The sequence below is a fragment of the Erinaceus europaeus genome, chromosome 5 (genome assembly GCF_950295315.1).
Source record: "Erinaceus europaeus chromosome 5, mEriEur2.1, whole genome shotgun sequence".
NCBI lineage: Eukaryota > Metazoa > Chordata > Mammalia > Eulipotyphla > Erinaceidae > Erinaceus > Erinaceus europaeus.
In genome coordinates this window covers 82996739-83017755 of record NC_080166.1, presented here as the reverse complement: position 1 = coordinate 83017755, position 21017 = coordinate 82996739, and the positions used below count along the sequence as shown (strand labels likewise).

At 43.4% G+C, this 21017-nt stretch overlaps 1 protein-coding gene across 1 annotated transcript in view; it reads left to right on the top strand.

The window, feature by feature from the left end:
• SLC38A1 (solute carrier family 38 member 1) overlaps positions 1–21017 on the top strand; it is a 97622-nt gene that overhangs the window by 59767 nt on the left and 16838 nt on the right. The window contains exons 6-11 of the mRNA XM_060191456.1: positions 12116–12189; positions 15233–15325; positions 16603–16684; positions 17710–17792; positions 20200–20258; positions 20379–20495. Of these exons, the coding sequence (XP_060047439.1) occupies positions 12116–12189; positions 15233–15325; positions 16603–16684; positions 17710–17792; positions 20200–20258; positions 20379–20495 (508 nt within the window). The remainder of the gene's footprint in view (positions 1–12115; positions 12190–15232; positions 15326–16602; positions 16685–17709; positions 17793–20199; positions 20259–20378; positions 20496–21017) is intronic.

Genomic DNA, 21017 nt, shown 5'->3' with positions numbered 1-21017 from the left:
AGCCAGCACCACAGCACTACCCAAGGACAACATTCTGGCCTCTACTTAGGAGTGTTGTTTCTCTTCACTTTGGGAAAGCAAATTAATTCTTTTTTTAAAAATCTTTATTTTGTTCATCACATATGAGAGACTTTCATCTGAACCAGAGAGAAGGGGAGAGAGGAAGACAAATCAGTGTGCCCCGCTGATAAATATGGGTTCTGGGAATCTGGAACAGGAACCCCCAGGCCTGCAAGTCCAATGCTATACCTGCTGAGCTATTTCCCTAGTAGTAAGGCAACTTAATTTGAATGTCTGTGGTTTCAAGTATGAGTCACCTCCACCATGCACAGGATGCCTTTGTTCTTTTGTTTATTGAGAGTGATAGTAGTTTGCAAAATTGTGAAGGGCATTGTTCCACACTGCATCCTCACCCTCCCAAAGATAACCACCTAGTTATCTTATAGTGTCTCTGATCGCTTTCTTTGTTTTTGCAAATTCATATATTTCATTTCTCTAGATTCCACATATGAGTGAAACCACCTGCATTTTGTCTTTCATCTCTTTACCTATGTTGCTGAGTATAACCACCTTCAGTTCCACCCATTTTCTCCCAAAGGACCCAAAAGCATCCTTTCTGATGGCAGAGTAGTATTCCATAGAGAATATATATCTCATAATTTCTTTATTTAGTCAACAAGGTGCCTTATCTAGTCACTTTCTTGGTCATAATAGGCCAGGTATGTGACAGGATGGTTTGGGAATTTATACTCTCAGAGCTCCTACTTACTGATCCTGGTGGTTTGATATATTGGAAAAACCATCCCAGAGTGGCCCGCTGGTTTTGCCTTTTCCTGTGGCCACCAGCCTTCTTGCCTTCTTGCACTCTGTGCAGTTGTCACTGTCTGCACACACACTACAGTCTACAGACCGGAGCCACCTGCAGCTGCTGGCTATATGGCTTGCTACCTCAAAGTGGTGTTTTTTTTTTTTTTAAGAAATAAGAAGAAGAAGAGGTTGAGAGTTATAAAGCAAACATGTTCTCAGAGGCTCTTTGTAACAACCCTACCTCTTTGATTTTGCAGAGAGAAACTGAGAGTCACAGCGGCCAGGTGTCTTGTTCAGCAAGGCAGGGCCGAAGGAGGACAGCAAGTTTAGCTGTGTCCTTTATTTTTTTTATTGCCACCAATAAAAAAATATCACTGGGGGAAGTCAGGCAGTAGCGCAGCGGGTTAAGCACACGTGGTGTATAGTGCAAGGACCAGCATAAGGATCCCAGTTGGAGCCCCCGGCTCCCCACCTGCAGGGGCGTCACTTCACAGGCGGTGAAGCAGGTCTGCAGGTGTCTGTCTTTCTCTCGCCCTCTCTGTCTTCCCCTCCTCTATCCACTTCTCTCTGTCCTATCCAACAATGACATCAACAACAATAATAACTACAGCAATCAAACAACTAGGGCAACAAAAGGAAATAAATAAATATTTTTTAAAAAATTCTTAAAATAGTATCACTGGGGCTTGATGAATCCACTGCACCTGGTAGCCTATTCTTTCTCTCCCTTTTATTTTGTTTATTTTTTTTATCAGGGCAGTTAGAATTTGAGAGGAGTGGGAGTAGGGAGAAAGAGAACCATCGGCAGACCTGCTTCCCCACTCGTGAAGCTTGCTTCCTATAGGTTTGGAGTGGGGCTTGAACCTGGGTCCTCCTGCACCATAAAGTGTGTGTGCACTCAAGGAAGTGCACCACCACCCAGGCCCCTCAGAGCAGGGGATAGAGATTTAACTCCCTGTCTCTCCTTTAACATAGACCATTAGCACAAAGATAGAATAAGAGAGTCTGGAGAGAACCCCAAGCCATCATCCCTAGTGGGATGGAAGCCCAAAATGCCCACCAAGAGCCACACACATTCCTTTGTCTCCGTGGGAATAAAGAGGCTTTCTGTTCCATCTTCAGAGTATGGTGAGCAAGGGCATCCTTTGAAAGGGATGGATCTAGGCTTGAGGAGAGTGGAAACCAGTTATCCTTGTGGAACAGGACATGTGAAGAGTTATAACTGGAACATAAACAAAACCACAGCCATCAGCCTACGAAGAGGGGCAAAAACAGGAAATGGTGGTATATGCGACTTTCTTTCTTTTTTCTTGGTAAAATAAAGTTTATTTTATAAATAAAGTCTGAGTAACACCGAGGTAAACAGATCTGACAAGGTCAAGATGATCTGTGATTAGGGCAAATAGGAACTGCTGTTTGCAACTGATGTTCATTTCACCATGTGGAAGCTACACTGTTGTTTTTTGGTTTTGTTTGGTTTGGTTTTTGTTTTTTTCCCCCCCTGGCTTATCTTTCATAGTTAGCCCCTCATTTTTATTAATTTTAAAAAATTTATTTAAAAAAGGAGACATTAACAAAACCATAGGATAAGAGGGGTACAACTCTACACAATTCCCACCACCAGATCTCCGTATCCCATCCCTTCCCCTGATAGCTTTCCTATTCTTTATCCCTCTGGGAGTATGGACCCAGAGTCATTTTTGGGATGCAGAAGGTAGAAGGTCTGGCTTCTGTAATTGCTTCCCTGCTGAACATGGGCGTTGACTGGTCGATCCATACTCCCAGCCTGCCTCTCTCTTTCCCTAGTAGGATGGGGTTCTGGGGAAGTGGAGCTCCAGGACACATTGGTGGGATCATCTGTCCAGGGAAGTCTGGTCAGCATCATGCTAGCATCTGGGACCCTGTGGCTGAAAAGAGAGGTAACCTACAAAGCCAAACAATTGTTGAACAATCATGGACCTAAAGGCTGGAATAGTTGTGCTCGCTTCGGCAGCACATATACTAAAATTGGAATAGTGCAGATGAAGTGTTGGGGGAATCCTCCATTTTGTAGATAGCTAGTAGGCATATTTTAGTTATATTTCAAAGGGCCTGTAGCTATACTAGTTTTTTTTTTTTTTTTCCTCTGAGCCTGAAATCTGATATGCACGTGGATCCAAGTTACTGTCTGGGGAGGTGATGTCATGGCTGGAAAAGGAACAGAAAGCTGGATCAGGGAAGAGAGTAGCTCCCTAATATGGGGAAGGGGTATAAATATTGTTGACTATAAACCCCATTGATTTGATTTGGTCTGGGGCTCATATTCAGCTTAGGAGCCTATGTGACCTCTGCATCCCTGTAGATCTGAGCTCACATTCTGTGGTCATGAGGAGGAACATTCCAAGCTGCCCCAATATCAGGACCCATTCTCCTCAGATGTAGCATAGAGTAAGTTGTCCGTCCTCCCTTCGGATAATGGAACATTCTCTACCGTTGTTGATCCAAGTTGAGGGCAAGGCCCTAGGGGGGCCCCACAAAGGGGTCTATTTTGTTGTTTCTGATAGAGATGACCTGTAACAATGGAGAGAGGGATTTATTTGAGGTCTAGGCCCATCATGTCTGTTTGGGAATCTCAGGACTCCCTGACTAGGGTCCCAGCGGCTTGCTTTCTTACTGGAACAACTTTCTTCTTAGACCCAGACCTCCTGCTTACTTGAACCTCATAGGACTCTATTTTTGTCTGCTTGCCACTTTTGCATACTTTTCTTTTTATATGGTTATGTTATCTAGTCTTCGATTGGCAATGATGTGTATATGTTTGTTCGTGTGTGTGTGTGTGTGTGTGTGTGTGTTTTCTTTAGACACAGAACACCTCATTAGTAGTGAGGCTTTGCATTCAAAAGTTTATGTATGGTGGCCGGGTGGTAGTGCAGCAGGTCAAGAGCAGATGGTGAGAAGCAATGTAAGGATCTCAGTTCAAGCCCTCGCTTCTCACCTGTAGGGAGGTCACAAGCAGTGAAGCAGGTCTGCAGGTATCTATCTTTCTCTCCCTCTCTGTCTTCCCCTGTTTCTGTCTGTCCTATCCAACAACAACAATAGCAAGAACAGTAACAACAAGGGCAACAAAATGGGAAACAATGGCCTCCAGGTGTAGTGGATTCATAGTGTAGGCACCGAGCCCCAACAATAACTCTGGAGGCAGGGGGAAAGAAAGTAGCCAAAATGCTAACACTGTCCTCATGTTGGAAGAGGAAACTGACAAAACAGCACACACACACCAAACAGTTTAGGTGCATCTATAGGACAGAAATGGAAGAAGTTATACCAGTAATTACTCCCTGTCTGTTTCCTGGCTAGCCTTTTGAAAATCCCTTTTCATGCCCCAGTTCTGTCTGTAAAATTCACAAATAATTGCATGCTGCTAGAGTCTAGCATGGTAGTCATATGACCCTCAGAATGTTGAAGTGGTACAGTGGATGAAGCTTTGGACTTTCAAGCATCAGGTCCAGAGTTCAATCCCAGAGATTGCATGGTTCAGAATAATGTTCTAGTTCAAAATCTCTCTCTCTCTCTCTCTCTGCCTCCAGGGTTATTGTTGGGGCTTGGTGCTAGCACTACAAAGCCACTGCTTCTGGTGGTCATTTTTCATTTTTATTGGATAGCACAGAGAAAAATTGAGAGAGGAAGGGAAAGATAGGGAGATAGAAAGGTAGACACCTAAAGACCTGCTCTACTGCTTGTGAAGTGACCCCCTGCAGGTGGGAAGCTGGGGACTCAAACCGGAGCGTGGGTCCTTGTGCTTCGTACTATGTGTGCTTAACCCAGTGTGCCAACTCCCTGGTTTTTTTTTTTTCTTTTCTTTCTCCTATTCTCTCTCTTTCCTTGATAAACAAAATAAAAGTAAAGGTATTGTGAAAAGAAAGCCACATTAGGGCTGAATATATGTTCCTTTTACATAAACATTTTATGAGTTGCTTAAAAGACCACATGAATGAACTTGGTACTAAAGAGTAAAATACCACTCCCTAACTCCCCCACCACATGTTTAGAATAATCTTATCATTTGACAGGTTCTTTATATTTTAATATATTTATTATAAAAGTAAGGTAATAGATAAAGCAGACTAGAAGTGGCACAATGAATAAAGCATGGGTTCTCTTTGTGAGGTTCAAGGTTTAGTCCCTGGTATTACATGTGTCAGAGTGATGCTCTGGTTCTCATTTCTCTTTTGCAATAATAAACAGATAAATCTTAAAACATTCAAATCAAAGACAATAAAGGGTAATTTGAACATTCATGAAATGCATTAAATAAAATTTAGAGAGACCATCCAAAGTCTTGGGGGAAGGTGAGGACCAGAGGGCCCTTCCCAGGTCACTGTCCTATGGTTTCTTTTCTTCTCTTTTAGTTTCGTTTCGTTTCCTTCCTTCCTTCCTTTGTTTTCTTCCTCTTCTTCTCCTTCTTCTTCTCCTTCTCCTTCTCCTTCTTCTTCTTCTTCTTCTCCTTCTTCTTCTTCTTTCTCTTCTTCTTCTCCTTCTTCTCCTTCTCCTTCTCCTGCTCCTCCTCCTTCTCCTCCTCCTACTCTTTTTTCTCTCTTCCTCCTCCTCCTTCTTCTATTTATTTATTTATTTATTTATTTATTTATTTGATAGAGCCAGAGAGAAACCAAGAGGGGAAAGAGAGATAGAGAGGAAGAGAGATACCTGTTCCATCTGGACTCAGAACTTTTGTGACCAAGAACCTTTGTGTTTGGCCTTGCCACTGAGAAGAAGGGGAATCTGAAGAACCTGAGGAAGCCAGGGCCTTGGTTCCCTTAGCTGAGAGGGAAAAGGATAATTGAAAAGCAGTGAGAGGTGACAGTAGGGATAGGGGTGGCTTTGAAGTGAAGTGAAGGCAGGACCTTAGAAATGCAAAAGAGGGGAGTTGGGCAATAGCACAGCAGGTTAAGCACACATGGTGCAAAGCGCAAGGACAGGACAGATGTTAAGATCCCATTTCAAGCCCATGACTCCCCACCTGCAGGGGAGTCGCTTCACAGGTGGTGAAGCAGGTCTGCAGATGTCTTATCTTTCTCTCCCCCTCTCTCTTGATTTCTCTCTGTCCTATCCAACAACAAGGGCAACAACAAGGGCAACAAAATGGGAAAAATGGCCTCCAGGAGCTGGGGATTCATAGTGCAGGCACTGAGCCCCAGCAATAACCCTGGAGGCAAGAAAATTAAAAAGAAAAAAGAAAGAAAGCAAGAGAAAGAGAAGTGCCTAAGAGAGCAGCTTCCTCCTGGCACTGCTCTTTACCCACAGGAATCTGCACGTGCTTTCGCTTTCCCTGAATAAACGTTTAACATTTCTGAAATCATGTTCTTCTCTCCAGTTCTGTGTCGAGTTTAGTGTGATGAAGAATATATTATGGGAGAGACTGTTCACTAGGAGCAGACTGAGCAGCTCTGAGTGTGGAAGCAAGGTCTTGTCCACTTCTTGGTTGACTTCCTCAGGATAGTAGAGCCCCAGGAAGCAGAGAGGCAGGGGGGGAGACAGCTGGGGGAAGGGATGCAGAACCGGGACCTCACACATGCACAACTTGACTGGCTCAACTCTTTTTTCTTCAGAGCCTCAGACACTACTGAGCCACTTTTCCAGCTGCTGCCCATGATTGATCAGTTCATTGATTTACAGGAGAGAGGAGGTGGAGAGAGAACCAGAGCATCATTCTGACAATACCATGCTGGGGGTCAAGCTCTGGACCTCATGCTTGAGAGTTTATCCCCTGGGCCCCTCCCACGGCACTGTCTTATGGTTTCTTTTTCTTCTCTTTTAGTTTTCTCTACTTCTTCTCCTTCTCCTCCTCCTCCTCCCCCTCCCTCTTCTTGTATTTATTTATTTACTTGATAGAGCTAGGGAGAAATCAAGAGGGGAAGAGGAGATAGAGAGGAAGAGAGATACCTCCAGCACTGCCTCACTGCGAGCAATGTGAGGGGCCGGGTGGTGGCACGCCTGGTTGAGTGCACATGCTGCTTCCCCCTTGTGAGTGGGAACCAGAGGCTTTAACCTGGGTCTTTGCACATTGTAACAAGTACACTCGACCTGGTGCGCCACTGCCTGGTCCCTTGTCCTATGATTTCTTGCTATATAGCTAGGACTTTAAAATATAATCTTGGGCGGGTAAAATACCTCCCTCGACTAGTGCACTGCTTTGCCGTATGCTGCAACCCAGGTTTGACTTTGGCCCCCACTGCATTGAAGGAACCTTTGAAGCTTTGGTGGTGTGGTCTCTTCTCTCTCTACCTTGCTGCTTCTATGTCTCTATTTAAAAAAAAAAAAAAAAAAAAAACAATGTGTGTGGGACCAGATGGTGGCACACCTGGTTGAGCGCATGTATTACAATGTGCAAGGACCCGGGTTTGAGCCCCAGGTCCCCACCTGCATGGGGAAAGCTTTGCGAGTGGAGAAGTGCTGTAGGTGTCTCTCTGTCTCTCTCCCTCTCTATCACCCCCTTTCCTCTTAATTTCTGGCTGTCTCTATCCAATAAATAAAAGTTTTAAAAAATTAAGAAAAAAGATTTGCAATCAGGCTGTTTATTTTTTAAAAATGTGTACACACACACACACACACACAGACACACACACACACACACACTTTATAACATAGGAGAACAGCTAGAAGAATGGAGAATGTCTAAGTAACAAAGCACACTCTTCAAAGAAAAAGCCCCAGATCTGTAAGGTGAAAGAGGGCTTAGTTCTCAGCTTGGTTCAGAGGCTGAAATGAAGACCCAGGTGTTGAAGGTGGTAGCAGCAGTGACTGCAGCTTAGTTCCCTGCCAGTGCATGTGTGCCCTGTTTGAAGACTTGAGCACTTTTGTTGACATGGACTGGACTCTCTCTGGTTGGAGTGAGAAGCTGGACCCATTTTATTATTACTTTAAAAAAATTATTTATAAATTGGAAACACTGGCAAGACCAGAGGATAAGAGAGGTATAATTCCCACCATCAGAACTCTGTATCCCATCCCCTCCCCGATAGCTTTCCTATTCTTTATCCCTCTGGGAGTATGGATCCAGGGTCATTATGGGGTGCAGAAGGTAGGAGGTCTGGCTTCTGTAATTGCTTCCCCACTGAACATGGGTGTTGACAGGTCGATCCATACTCCCAGACTGTCTCTCTCTTTCCCTAGTGGGGCAGGGTTTTGGAGAATTGAAGTTCCAGGACACATTGGTTAGGTCGTCTACCCACAGAAGTCAGGATGGAATCAGTAGCATCTGCAACTTGATGGCTGAAAGGTGGTAAGATATAAAGTAGGAAAAATTGTCTAATAAAGAGGAAGTCAAGGGTAGGAATGAAGCAGATGAATCTAGGGGTCTTCATGTGGGAAGAAGCTAGGAAGTCTCTTTTAGTTCTGTTCCAAGGGGGCCATGACTTTAGATTTTGCCTGAGCCTGATAGCTACCATTCAAGTGGGCTAAAAGTATTGCCTGAGAAGCTGGTGTCAGAGTTGAGAGATAGCACTTTTTTGTTTACAAATATCTAATTGTATATCTAGAGCATGACTGTGCTCAAAATAGAACTGTTTAAGTAAGCCATCATATTCTCTTGAGCCATTCTTTGTTTTTCTTGTAAATGCTGTGCTTCCTGCAACTCTTGACTTCTCCGCCTGGATTCTCTTTAATAATTCTAGAGCCTAGTATTGTCACTGACATCACATATTGCACCTTTCCAAACATTTAGAAAGTTCTTGTCTAGGTTTTAATCCCATTAATGCTAGGTCCTATTAAAGCTAAAGCATTCTTACAAGTTGACATACACAATTTGTTTCTTAATAGAAGGCAAAGATCTTTGTTGATACTTGTGTTCAGTCTTTGATGGGAAGCTCTGTTTTGTGATAGATGGAAGAAACTTGAGATTGGGTTAGGGTTGGGGTTAGGGTTAGGGCAAAGGCCATCAGACTCTCACTACAGGTCCTGTCTGACATGAATGTTATGTCTGTGAAACATGAGAGCGAGGGAGTTGTTTTCATCGCTGTGGGAAGGCTTTATCTGTTTTTAAATGTGGGGAAGATGATAGATGAACTCTCTGCTAAAAGCATTTCTGGTCAACACTTTTCTTTTGCTTGTAAAAGAAAAGGAAGTGGTAGGGACTTTCAAAGAAAGGTTTTTACCTCTTGCCAAGGGCCATGAACCAGCTAAGCATCATCCTCAGAGAGACTCGCCCAAGAGACTGCATGAAGGGACAGCCATATCCATGTACAGTAAGGTCCCAGGATCTATGTAGCAGATGTTTCCTTAGAATGCTGCTTTTGCTAATGAGTAACTGGTCTTCCCAGGCATAGGACCTTTGTTTGACCATATACAGGTATCAGTAATTATCCCTCCTGCTAGGCACATGGTTCCCTCAGTACCCTATCTCCTCTCAGGTCAGTCCCAGGAGAAGACTTGACAAGTACAAGGCTGTTCCAGAACAGGCTGCAGCTAATCTTCAAATTGCATTCACCCTAGCCCCATGTTATCCTATCTTGTGAAGAAGTCCTCTATGTCCTGTCCCATGCTACAGTAGAAGCCACCACCTACACAGCTGGTAAAGCACACACATTACCATGTGCAGTATCCGGGTTCAACTCACCAGTCCTCACTTGAAGGGGGGAAGCTTCACAAGTGGTGAAGCAGTGCTACAGGGTGTGTGTGTACTTGTCTGTCTCCCCCTCTCCTTTCCATTTCTCCCTGTTAAGAAAGAAAGGGAGGAAGGAAGGAAAGGAGGGAGTCTGACGGTAGCACAGAGGGTTAAGCGCACGTGGCACGGAGCACAAGGACCGGTGTAAGGATCCCAGTTCAAGCTCCCGGCTCCCCACCTGCAGGGGAGTCACTTCACAAGTGGTGAAGCAGGTCTGCAGGTGTCTGTCTTTCTCTCCCCCTCTCTGTCTTCCCCTCCTCTCTCCATTTCTCTCTGTCCTATCTAAGAAAGACAACATCAATAACAACAACAATAATAACTACAACAACAATAAAAAGAAGGCAACAAAAGGAAAAATAAATAAATAAATATAAAAAGATAAAAAAGAAAGAAACAGAGAAAGAAGGAAAGAAAGGCAGGCAGGCCACTACCAGCACAGGATTCATTCTTCAAGCACCAAACTGGTGCCAATTAAAAGAAAAAAATTGCCAGTGTTCAGTGTCCCTAAAAGTATGAGTGAGTTCTGAGTGAAATTCAAGCTTGTTCCTTCCACATAAATGTCATTTATCTTACAAGATGGAAGGAAATCACAGAGCACACAGCCGGAGAGGTGGCACAGTGGGTAAAGCATTGGATTCTCAAGCATGAAGTTCTAAGTTCGATCCCTGGCTTTGTATGTGCCCAAAATGATGCTTCTCTTTCTCACTAGTAATAGGCAAATCTTAAAAGTAAATAAATAAAAAGAGCAAGGAGAAAAGGAAAAATCACAGAGCATATCAAACCACATTCCTATGACATGTCTCAAAACTACTGGATTGGTCCATAAATGTTGGACCAATTGTTGGTTGCTCAGTTTTCTCCTACTTCTGAACTCTAGTAGGTAATCAGAGACTTTCCTTCTTAATCACCTTCCTCTTGAAGGATCTCTGCTCATTCTGTCTATATCTGAATTCCCTCTCATAAAGCCATATATTAATCGAAATCTTGCTTTTACTAGCAGCTCAGTTTGACATCCACACGTTAGGTGTGTGTGCGCTCGAGCACCCCCACCTCGGATAAACTGTCTTTTATCCGGATTTTCTGGCCTCCCCGCATTTATTCCGTCATGACTGCTCTATAAGCAGGAGTAATGCAGCACAGCAGACTCCGCGGAGGCAAAGGCAGGCCCCGGAGGAGGGAACCCCTGAGCCAGGCTCCACTGGTGTGAAGGCTAGGGTGGGGCTTCGGAGGGCCAGCAGAGGCTAGGGGACATCAGTTGCCTCCTGTTTTGCTCTGGAGTTGTATTTTCCCACATCTGAAAATGAGTAGTTCCAAGTAAAGATTTGCATTCTCACCCTCCTTTGAACACATGGTCTTTATCTTCAATTGTTGTCTGCTAATCAGTGATTCCAGAATCACCTCTTGATTTCCCACACCATTGGAGCCACAGTCTTTCTGGTTACAAGCCAGATGCACTAGAACAAAAACATGCATTCCTCATTCATGGCAGGGGAGTCTTTTTTGATTGTCAGAATTCCTTCGCCCCAATCACCACCTTCCAGTGGGAGAGTGGATGACAAAAGACGCTTCTCTTTTAAGAAGAACCAGGTGTAGAAACAGTGAATGAGGGAGTCGGGCAGTAATGCAGCAGGTTAAGCATACGTGGCATAAGGATCCCGGTTCGAGCCCCCGGCTCCCCACCTGCAGGAGGGTCGCTCCACAGGCGGTGAAGCAGGTCTGCAGGTGTCTATCTATCACTCCTCCTCTCTCCATTTCTCTCTGTCCTATCCAAAAATGAGGACATCAGTAACAACAACAATAATAACTACAACAATAAAAAACAAGGGCAACAAAAGGAATAAGTATTTAAAAAGCAGACAGTCAGTGAATGATCTCAGTGACCCAATGTATAGATTCACCAATAGACATAAAGGAATTATGTGAAAAGAACCTCAGCTTGTGCCTTTTTCTTATAGGTGAGGAAGGAAGTAGATAGCATAATGATTATGCAAGGAGACTCTCATGCTTGAGGCTCCAAAGTCCCAAGTTCAATCCCCTGCACCACCATAAGCCAGAGCTGAGCAGTGCTCTGGTAAAAATTGTGGTGAGGGTAGATAGCATAATGGTTATGCAAAGAAACTCATGCTTGAGTCTCCAAAGTCCCAGGTTCAGTCCCCCACACCACCATAAGCCAAAGTGGAGCAGTGCTCTGGTTTAAAAAAAAAAAAAAAAAAAAAAAAACTTCTGAGGGATTAGGGATGGGAGAAATTAAACAAGTTGCCTCAGGTTGCATGGTTACTGCCCCCAAAGGTTACTGAAAGCATACCCCCCTCCCCACACCCCTGTTTTCACACTTCTTACTGGTTGTAACAGTACAGCAGAGTACAAACTCTCTTTCATAGATGTTGGTTTAAAGTCATCTCTACTGAAATGATCCCAGAGATCTAGTTAAGCCTCTGAATTACATATAGGATTTCAACTGTCAAAGTTACTGGGCTGTAATGAGAAGTTCTTTATTTGGCAGGACATAGTTATTAAGAATTTTAGACAGAGTATGACTAATAGGTTGCAAAATTTGGATACTGTTCCAACAAGCAGTGTTGGCCATGTAAATAAACCTTTGCCTCCTGAAATGTCAAGGCAGGGTATGTTCTCATACAGTAACTGCAAGACTTGTTTTCTTTGGTTTAGGATACTTTTGACCTCCGTGACACTGCTGTCAATATATTCAATAAACCTTCTGTTGATCTGTTCAAAGGAAACAGGTAAGCTGGCTGTGTGTCAATTTGTGACATAGTTTTCCAGGTAGGAGTATATGATGCTTTCCCTCTTCAGCAACTGAATTGCTAAAGCCAGAGCACTTTGACCTACAGTCACTGTAGGCTCTGTAGTGGTATTTACCTAGAGAAATAGGCACAGTGTGGCCTGGGAGGTGGCACAGTGGTAGAATGCTACACTTAGAAGCAGGAAGTCCTGAGTTTTATCCCTGGCATTGCATATGGTTCTCTCCCTCTCATGAAATAAATCTAAAAGGAGAAGGAGACAAGAAAGAGGAGGAGGGAGAGCCTGGGGAGATAATGTAATGCATTTATTTACAAAAAGAATCTCATGCCTGAGCACAGGTGGCACAAAGTGCAAGGACCGGCATAAGGATCCCGGTTCGAGCCCCTGGCTCCCCACCTGCAGGGAGTGGCTTCACAGGTGGTGAAACAGGTCTGCAGGTGTCTATCTTTCTCTCCCCCTCTCCGTCTTCCCTTCCTCTCCCCATTTCTCTCTGTCCTATCCAACAACGATGACAAAGGCAACAAAAAGGAATAGATAAATATTTAAAAAAAAAAAAAAAAAGAATCTCATGCCTGAAGCCCTGAAGCCCCAGGTTCAAGACCCAACACCACCATAAGTCATAGCTGAGCAGTGCTCTGGTCTCTCTCATTCTCTGTGTTTCAATCATTAGATGAAGTAAAATAAATAGGGGCCAGATAGTGGTATACTTGGTTGAGTGCATGTTATCATGTTCAAGGGCCTGGATTCAAACCCCTAGTCCCCTTCTTCAAGGGGAAAGCTTCCCAAGTGGTGAAGCAGTGCTGCAAGTGTCTTTCTTTCTCTAACTCCCTCATCCCTTAGCAGTTTCTCTCTGTTCTATCTAATAAGAAGCATAAATACAGTAAAGCAAGATAAATAAATAAAATGTGATAAAAGAAAGGACTAGCTCCAGCAGCACCCATATATGACCATCGCTGTTATAAATAATCTCTAGTTATCCTTGTTGAAGGTGACTCTGTCTTACAGCTTTGGTTCTTCCTTAGGGCCGTATGAACTCAGAACAGTGAGCACATATTTTCCTACTGTGACTTCCATGGTTATAAAAGTAAACAGAGCTTCTGTGCTCCCTTGTCCGCTTTCCAAAAAGAAAGTGTTACTCCTGAGGCAGTGGTGGAACTGAGCGAGCTGTGAGCCTTTTTAAAAATTCTTTGGCCAGTGTAATACCTGCAGTGTTTACTTTTGATTCCTGAGGCACTGGATTATGTTTGCAATGCGTGGGCTCTCTTACCTCAGCCAAAGCCACACTAGCCAACTGCTGTTGTATATGGGTGGTTCCATTTTACTGGGACATTTTGGAATAGCTGGAGGCTCTCACCACTGCCTAGTTTAAACACCAGTGGAATGAGAGCTTAAACAAAGGTTTAATTATAATTTGACCCATATTGCCTTCTTTGGACCTTTTGAAAATGTGAACTGAAGTGTCATAAAGGTTAGCAGAAATGGGCAAGGCATCTCACCTGGAAGGGTGCCTGCTCTGTCATGTGCATGAGTCAGGTTCACACTGGACCCCCCACCGCAGTGAGGGAGCTTCAGTGCTGTGGGGTCTTTCCATTTCTCCTGGTCTCTGTGTCTCTAACTCTCTTTCTGCCTGAAGAAAAGTTGGCCCAGAGAGGTGAAGCTTCAGCAACAAAAACGGAAGGAGGAAGGAAGGAAGGAAGGAAGGAAGGAAGGAAGGAAGGAAGGAAGGAAGGAAGGAAGGAAGGAAGGGTGGGTGAAGGAAAAAGAGGAAGAAACCAGAGCCATAGTTTGGGTACATGCTTTGCTAGGTTTGAGCCCTGGTACATAATAGGAGGTGCCATTGGCAACAGAGGATGCCCCAGGGCTCTCTCTGTCTCTCCCCAAGTCAGAAATTGACCCAACATTGTTGAATTGTGCATGTGCAAGGCCCCAGCTCTGCCTCCCAAAGGGGAAAAAGTATAAAAACATTTTAAATGAATGATTTCAAACTTTAATATTTATTGAGATGAGTCAGTTTCACACTTTGGTTAAGTTTTATTTCATTTGTGGAGAACTCTGGGCCACTTTTTTCCCGTTTTATTTTATAGGATAGAGAGAAATTGGGGGTGGGGAGACAGAGACCTGCAGCACTGTTTCACCACTTGTGACTTTTCCCCCTGCAGGTGGGGACTTGGGTTTTGAACTTGGGTCTTTGTGCATTGCAACATATGCACTCAACCAGATATGCTGCCACCCAACCGCTCTGGGCCACTTCTTCAGACACACACACAGAGAGAGAGAGAGGCACCAATCACAGCACCAGAGATTGTTCCCTCGGTGCCATAGCATGTCCCATGCCAGGGCTTGAACCTGAGCAGCACACAATAAGGCATGTGCCCTACCCAGTGAGCACATGTCCAACTGAATTTCATCATAACCAAATTATTCTCTGAAAGACAGATGTGCTGCTTTCTTTTTTGAGCTGCATACCCTGGAACTAAATTTACAAATGATCAGAATTCTGCCGTGACCATTACATGTTTTTAGACCTGCTAGGATATTGAGGAAGGTGAGGCATTGAAGGAATAGTATTAGGACCATCCTTTGTTAATTTATTCAGTCCAGGCAATTAATTAAAAAGGATGTCTATGTTTTAACTATAAGCATTTTATAAACTGAATTTTCATTTGAATGTTAGGACCAGACCCGAGAATAAAATTACAGTGGGAATTCCCCTCCAGTAAACTAGGAAGTCTGTGTGAGAGATTAAGAACGAAGCCTATGACCTAATACCTTTATTTTAGGACTTTTGTCACCAACCTGAGGAAAAGGAGAAATGGTGGCCATGTTTGACATTTTAAAAATGTCAAGAGGTTGTTTTATAATGAGTAGTCCTTAACCCTTACAAAGGCAAAGAAATTATTTGTGTGATAGCTGGAAAAAAAGACCAAAAATAACTTGAGGAACAGACAACAAAAGGGTGAAATCTTTGCTATTCTTAATTTTTGGAACCCTGTTCTTAACTGTGGTTTTTTATTTTTGAAATAGGCTGCATGGTTTATGAAAAGCTGGGAGAACAAGTCTTTGGCACCACAGGGAAGCTTGTAATCTTTGGAGCCACCTCGTTGCAGAACACGGGAGGTATTAAAAAAAAAGCAACTTTTTAAAAAATATATATATTTATTTTCCCTTTTGTTGTCCTTGTTTTTTTATTGTTCTTGTAGTTGTTGTTATTGATGTCATTGTTGTATAGGACAGAGAGAAATTGAGAGAGGCAGGGAAGACAGAGAGGGGAAGAGAAAGACACCTGCAGACCTGCTTTAATGCCTGTGAAGCGACTCCCCTGCAGGTGGGGAGCCGGGGGCTCAAACCGGGATCCTTACACCGGTCCTTGTGCTTCGTGCCATGTGTGCTTAACCCGATGTGCTACTGCCCAACTCCAAAAAAAAAGCAACTTTAAAAGAGCATGCACTGGACACAGGGGCCAGGCAGTGGTGCAACCGGCAGAGATCATTACTATGCACAAGGATTCAGTTTCAAACCCCAGTCCCCACCTGCAGGGGAGATGCTTCACAGGTGGTAAAGCAGAGCTGCAACTCTCTCTCTCTCTCTCTCTCCCTCTCTCTCTCTCTCTCTCTGCCTCTCTCTCTGCCTCTGTCCCCCCTGCCCCTCTCTCCCCCTTCCAATTTTAAAAATAGGCACACGTATTAACAAGCACAAGAGCCTGGGTTCCAGCCCCCTGCTCTCCACCTGCAGGGAAGGATGCTTCCCTTTCTATCTCCCTTTCCCATCTCAATTTCTCTCTGTCCTATCTAATAAAAACTAGGGGTAGGAGGAAGGGGAAAAATTGGCCACTGGGAGCAGTGGACTCATAGTGCTGCCACCAAACCCCAGTGATGACCCTGGTGGCACAAAAAAGAAAATAAAAGAGAGATCGTTATTCTCTTTTACATTATTTTATTTATTCATTTATTTACTTGCTTATTAATGAATGAGACTACAGAGAGAGTCCAGAGCACTGCTCAGCTCTGGCTTATGGTGATGGTGGAAATTGAATCTGGAGTCTCAGAGTTTCAGGAATGAAAATATTTTGCATAAACATTAAGCTACTTCCCAGGCCCTGATGCTCTTTTTCTAATTCTGGTGTTAGGTGTATTTTAGCATATAATTCAAGCTTTTGTCATTCTTGAACTATGTACGCTTAACCCGGTATGCCACCTCCCAACAATGACCATTGTCATTCTCATTGCTGTGTGAAGTAAAACAGAACGGGCATCCACTTGTTGAAAGCCAAGCACATTTTCACAGCATCACATGCTGCCTCTGCGTCTTGAGAGTTTAGTCTGGGAACAGGCCGCTGACCTGACAATAGGAGTCCTGGTAGCTCCTTTCTGAACATGTTCTCATTTTCATTCCAGCAATGCTGAGCTACCTCTTCATAGTAAAAAATGAGCTCCCCTCCGCCATAAAGTTCCTGATGGGAGAGGAAGAGGCGTTTACGTAAGTCATAGATACTTTTTTGTGTGTGTGAAAGAGGTATAATGTTTTAAATGTACCCGCAGACTGACCCAAGTTTTAGTTTTATGAAAATGGCAGAAACACATTTTTTTCCCTGAGACTGTGGTTATTCTTTGTTTTGTTTTATTCTTTGTGATTGCAACAGTTGATTTCTTTGGGGCTGTATAAAGCTGAGGCTTAAAGGAAGCCATTTGAATAGCGAGTATTTAAAAGGTAGATTCATCCATCTTGCAGCAAATGCATTTTCCCCAGAGCCGGAAATCTACATCAAACTCCTATAAAATAGAGTAGACATGGAGTATATTTTTACTGCAGAAGTGGAACATTAAAAAAATGATAAAAAGAATTTAAGACCCAGCCCCCCCCCCATCTCTCTTAAAGAAGGAACATTGTATTGTGGGAGCAAAATATACGTGGACTAACCATCAAAAATGGAATTAATTATCCCTAGAAAATGTGGACACTGTGTTTGGCATGTCCTTTATGCCTTGACTCTCTCTCACAGTTCTTGTCTGTCTTGGTATCTCTGTTGTCTTTCAAGGGAGAGTAGAGTTCCTAGTGTTCTAGCCTGAGGAGTCAGGTCAAATATGAGAAATGAGGGAGAAAGCAATGTCTACCTGTGGTGAATTGTTTCTTGTTGATATAGGCCCAGCAGAACAGAAAGAAACTCTGTCTTTAAATATTGATAGAACAAGTTGTAATCTGACAAAATGCAGTGTGTGCCTTCAGCTTTGAAAACAAGTAAATAATTCAGAGGGATGCCTCATTTCACCCATGGGGGTTCAGGAAGGAGAGGGCCAGTTTCCTTCCTCCCATCTCACGGAAGGGAAGTAACAAGTCATGGTTGGGTTCAAGGATTGTTATAAAACCTGAATAATGATGAAAATAAAACATAACAAGAATGCTGTCAACATATATTGATATATGATATATTGTGATATTACATTTGAAAGGGGGAAGTGTCGCTTTTTAAGAAACTGTGGCCTAACTGCTTCATTGCCTTTCAGAGCCTGGTATGTGGACGGTCGTGTGCTGGTAGTGATAGTGACCTTTGGCATAATTCTTCCGCTGTGTCTCCTAAAGAACCTAGGTAAAGAAAGCTCTGACTTTGCTCCTGATGCCAGAATGGGTCAGAGCCCTAATAAAAAGTTATCCTGCTTTCACTTGTAGGCTGAAGGTTAAGTGCATGGTAAATTACAAGTAGGAGTCGGACTTGATTTTACTGTGGAATAAAATCACTGGCCAGTGTATGATTTTCTTTTTTTTTTTAATTTTTTTATCTTTATTTGTTGGATAGAGACAGAAATTGAGAGGGAATGGGGTGATAGAGAGGGAGAGAGACAGAGAGACACCTGCAGCACTGCTTCACCACTTGTGAAGCTTTCCCTCTGCAGGTGGGAGACAGGGGATGGAACCTGTAGTGTAGGATTTTCTTTTTTTTTTTCTTTTATTTATTTATTCCCTTTCGTTGCCCTTGTTGTTTTATTGTTGTAGTTATTGATGTTGTCGTTGTTGGATAGGACAGAGAGAAATGGAGAGAGGAGGGGAAGACAGAGAGGGGGAGAGAAAGATAGACACCTGCAGACCTGCTTCACCGCCTGTGAAGCGACTCCCCTGCAGGTGGGGAGCCAGGGCTCGAACCGGGATCCTTATGCCGGTCCTTGTGCTTTGTGCCACCTGCACTTAACCCGCTGAGCTACAGCCCGACTCCCCAAGTGTAGGATTTTCTAAGCCGACCCTTTATGAATCTTTGGAGAGGAGACAGGAGGGCTGGAGCCATTAACACAGAGGGCAGTATCCACTGACAAAAGTCTAGAACATGGATGGGATTCTCTTCATAGGCTGTCTGACATACCCTATTTAGTCAAATAGATGCTTCGATTTTCAAGACAAAGATTTATTTATATCCACCAAAGTATGAAAGTCATTCTTGGGGGGCCGGGTGGTAGCACAGCGGGTTAAGCACACGTGGCGCAAAGTGCAAGGACCCGCATAAGGATCCCGGTTCAAGCCCCTGGCTCCCCACCTGCAAGGGGGGGATCCCTTCACAAGCGGTGAAGCAGGTCTGCAGGTGTCTATCTTTCTCTCCCCCTCTCTGTCTTCCCCTCCTCTCTCCATTTCTTTCTGTCCTATCCAACAATGACTACATCAATAACAACAACAATAAAAACAAGGGCAACAAAAGGGAAAATAAATATATAAAAAAAATTTTAAAGAAACTTACTCTTAACAGCACTATTGATCTTGATCATTTACTTCATTGTAAGGAGTGGAAAGTAGAAAATCCAAAGACTTGAGTAATCACTAAATCATATCCATTTGCTTTTTTAAAATTTATTCATAAAATAAAAATATCAACAAGACCACAGGGTGAGAGGGGTACAGTGCTAAACAATTTCCACTACCAGAGTTCCGTATCCCATTCTCTCCCTTGAAAGCTTTCCTGTCCTTTATCCCTCTGGGAGCACAAACCTTTGACATTTTATGTGCTCATGTTGGGAGATAGCTCCTTCTGATGTTATGAGCATGTCATACACTGAGTAGTGAGAGGAAGCTGTTGCCCAGTTTCGGGGTAGGGGGGGATCTCCAAAATGCATTTTGTTACAGTCTAATTCCAGACTGAAGTCTAAAATCCTTCCAAAAATTATCACGAACCCTGTTCATTAAGGGGGGTGGGGTAGAGGGGAAGAGAGAGGAGAGAGAATACAAACCAAAGCATCACTTTGACACACGCTACTCCAGAAATGAAACTCAGGACCTCATGCTTAACAGTTCAGTGCTTTAACCACTGTGCCACCTCCAGGCCTCCACAGTGTTTTATTTTGTGTAAAAAATCATAGGCCTTCCTAGCTGTTATGGAGGACCTATAACTAGACTTTTTTTTTTCTTTTTTAAGCTACTTATTTTGTTGGGCCTATGTGTGGACTTTTCCTGCATCCTGGTAGCTCTTTTCAGTTTAAGTAGCTGTAGGACTGAGGTAGATGCAGTCCCCAGAGTTAGTGGAAGGTCATGGTCAGTGAGTGTGGTTGAGGGCACAGTGAGAACCCCCAGATGCTCAGCCCTGGAAGTCACTTCCTTTGCTCTGTGCTTTGCATACCCTCTGTCTTGGGAGACAAATTTTGTAGCTGACACCCACTGTACCGACAGTAAGGGGAACATAGCTCAGCGTGGAGCAAGAAGTAAATGGGTTTACCTGTTATCAGAGTCGAGCAACACAAATCGTGGCCAAAGTGGGGTAGTTAGTTCTTTGCCCCTCGGTTGTGAATTCTCTAGTGAGTTATGGAGAACTGGAATCAAAGTAAAAAAAAAAAAAAAAGTAATAATGAGTTTATGCAAAGCCACTGTTGCTGCCACACATAGCAGCACTGTCGAAGAATAGATCTTACCACACTGGCATGTATAGAACCCCAAACTAATGTCTGTACTAATACATTGGAGGAAGAAAACCCAAGTTGATAGATGAAATTATAACAATGAGTGTTTTAAATTATTTTTAGGCTATCTTGGCTACACAAGTGGATTTTCCTTGAGCTGTATGGTTTTTTTCCTAATAGTGGTAAGTGCTGATTAAAACATTGGGTCTGTTTTTGTTACAGTGTGATGCATGTATTAATTACTTATTACTTGACCTTATTTGACAAAGTCACTGTTGCTTCTCTTGTGTTTTTGATACTAGGTCATTTATAAGAAATTTAAGATCCCCTGCCCTGGTACAGAGCTAAATTCGACAATAAGTGCTAACTCAACAAATGCTGACATGTGTATACCAAAATATTTTACCTTCAATTCAAAGGTAAATTTCTTTGTCTTTTGAAAAAAAAAAAGAGAGGGAGTCCACTTTTATGAAGGATATTATATTTCTCATATTTTTTATGTGTAAATTGTTTTGGGGGAATTTGTTCTTTTCAAAAAGCATTATACAAGGTTCGCTGGTAGCTTACCCAGTAGAAAGCATATGATTACTATGGTCAAAGACTTCAAGTCAGGCTCCCAATCCCCACCTGTAGGGGTGGGGGAAGCTTCTTGAGTAGTAGAACAGTGCTGCTGCTGTTTCTCCTCTCTGTTTCTCTCTCTCCCTGTCTATCATTCTCTATCCAGAAAAAAGTGACCATTAAGAATGGTGGAGGTGTGCAGGCACCAAACCCTAGTGATTACCTTGATGGTAAAAAATAAATAAAAATAAAAAGTGGGAGTCGGGTGGTAGCACAGCAGGTTAAGCACAGGTGGCGCAAAGCACAAGGACCGGCGTAAGGATCCCGGTTCAAGCCCCCGGCTCTCCACCTGCAGGGGGGGTCACTTCATAGGTGGTGAAGCA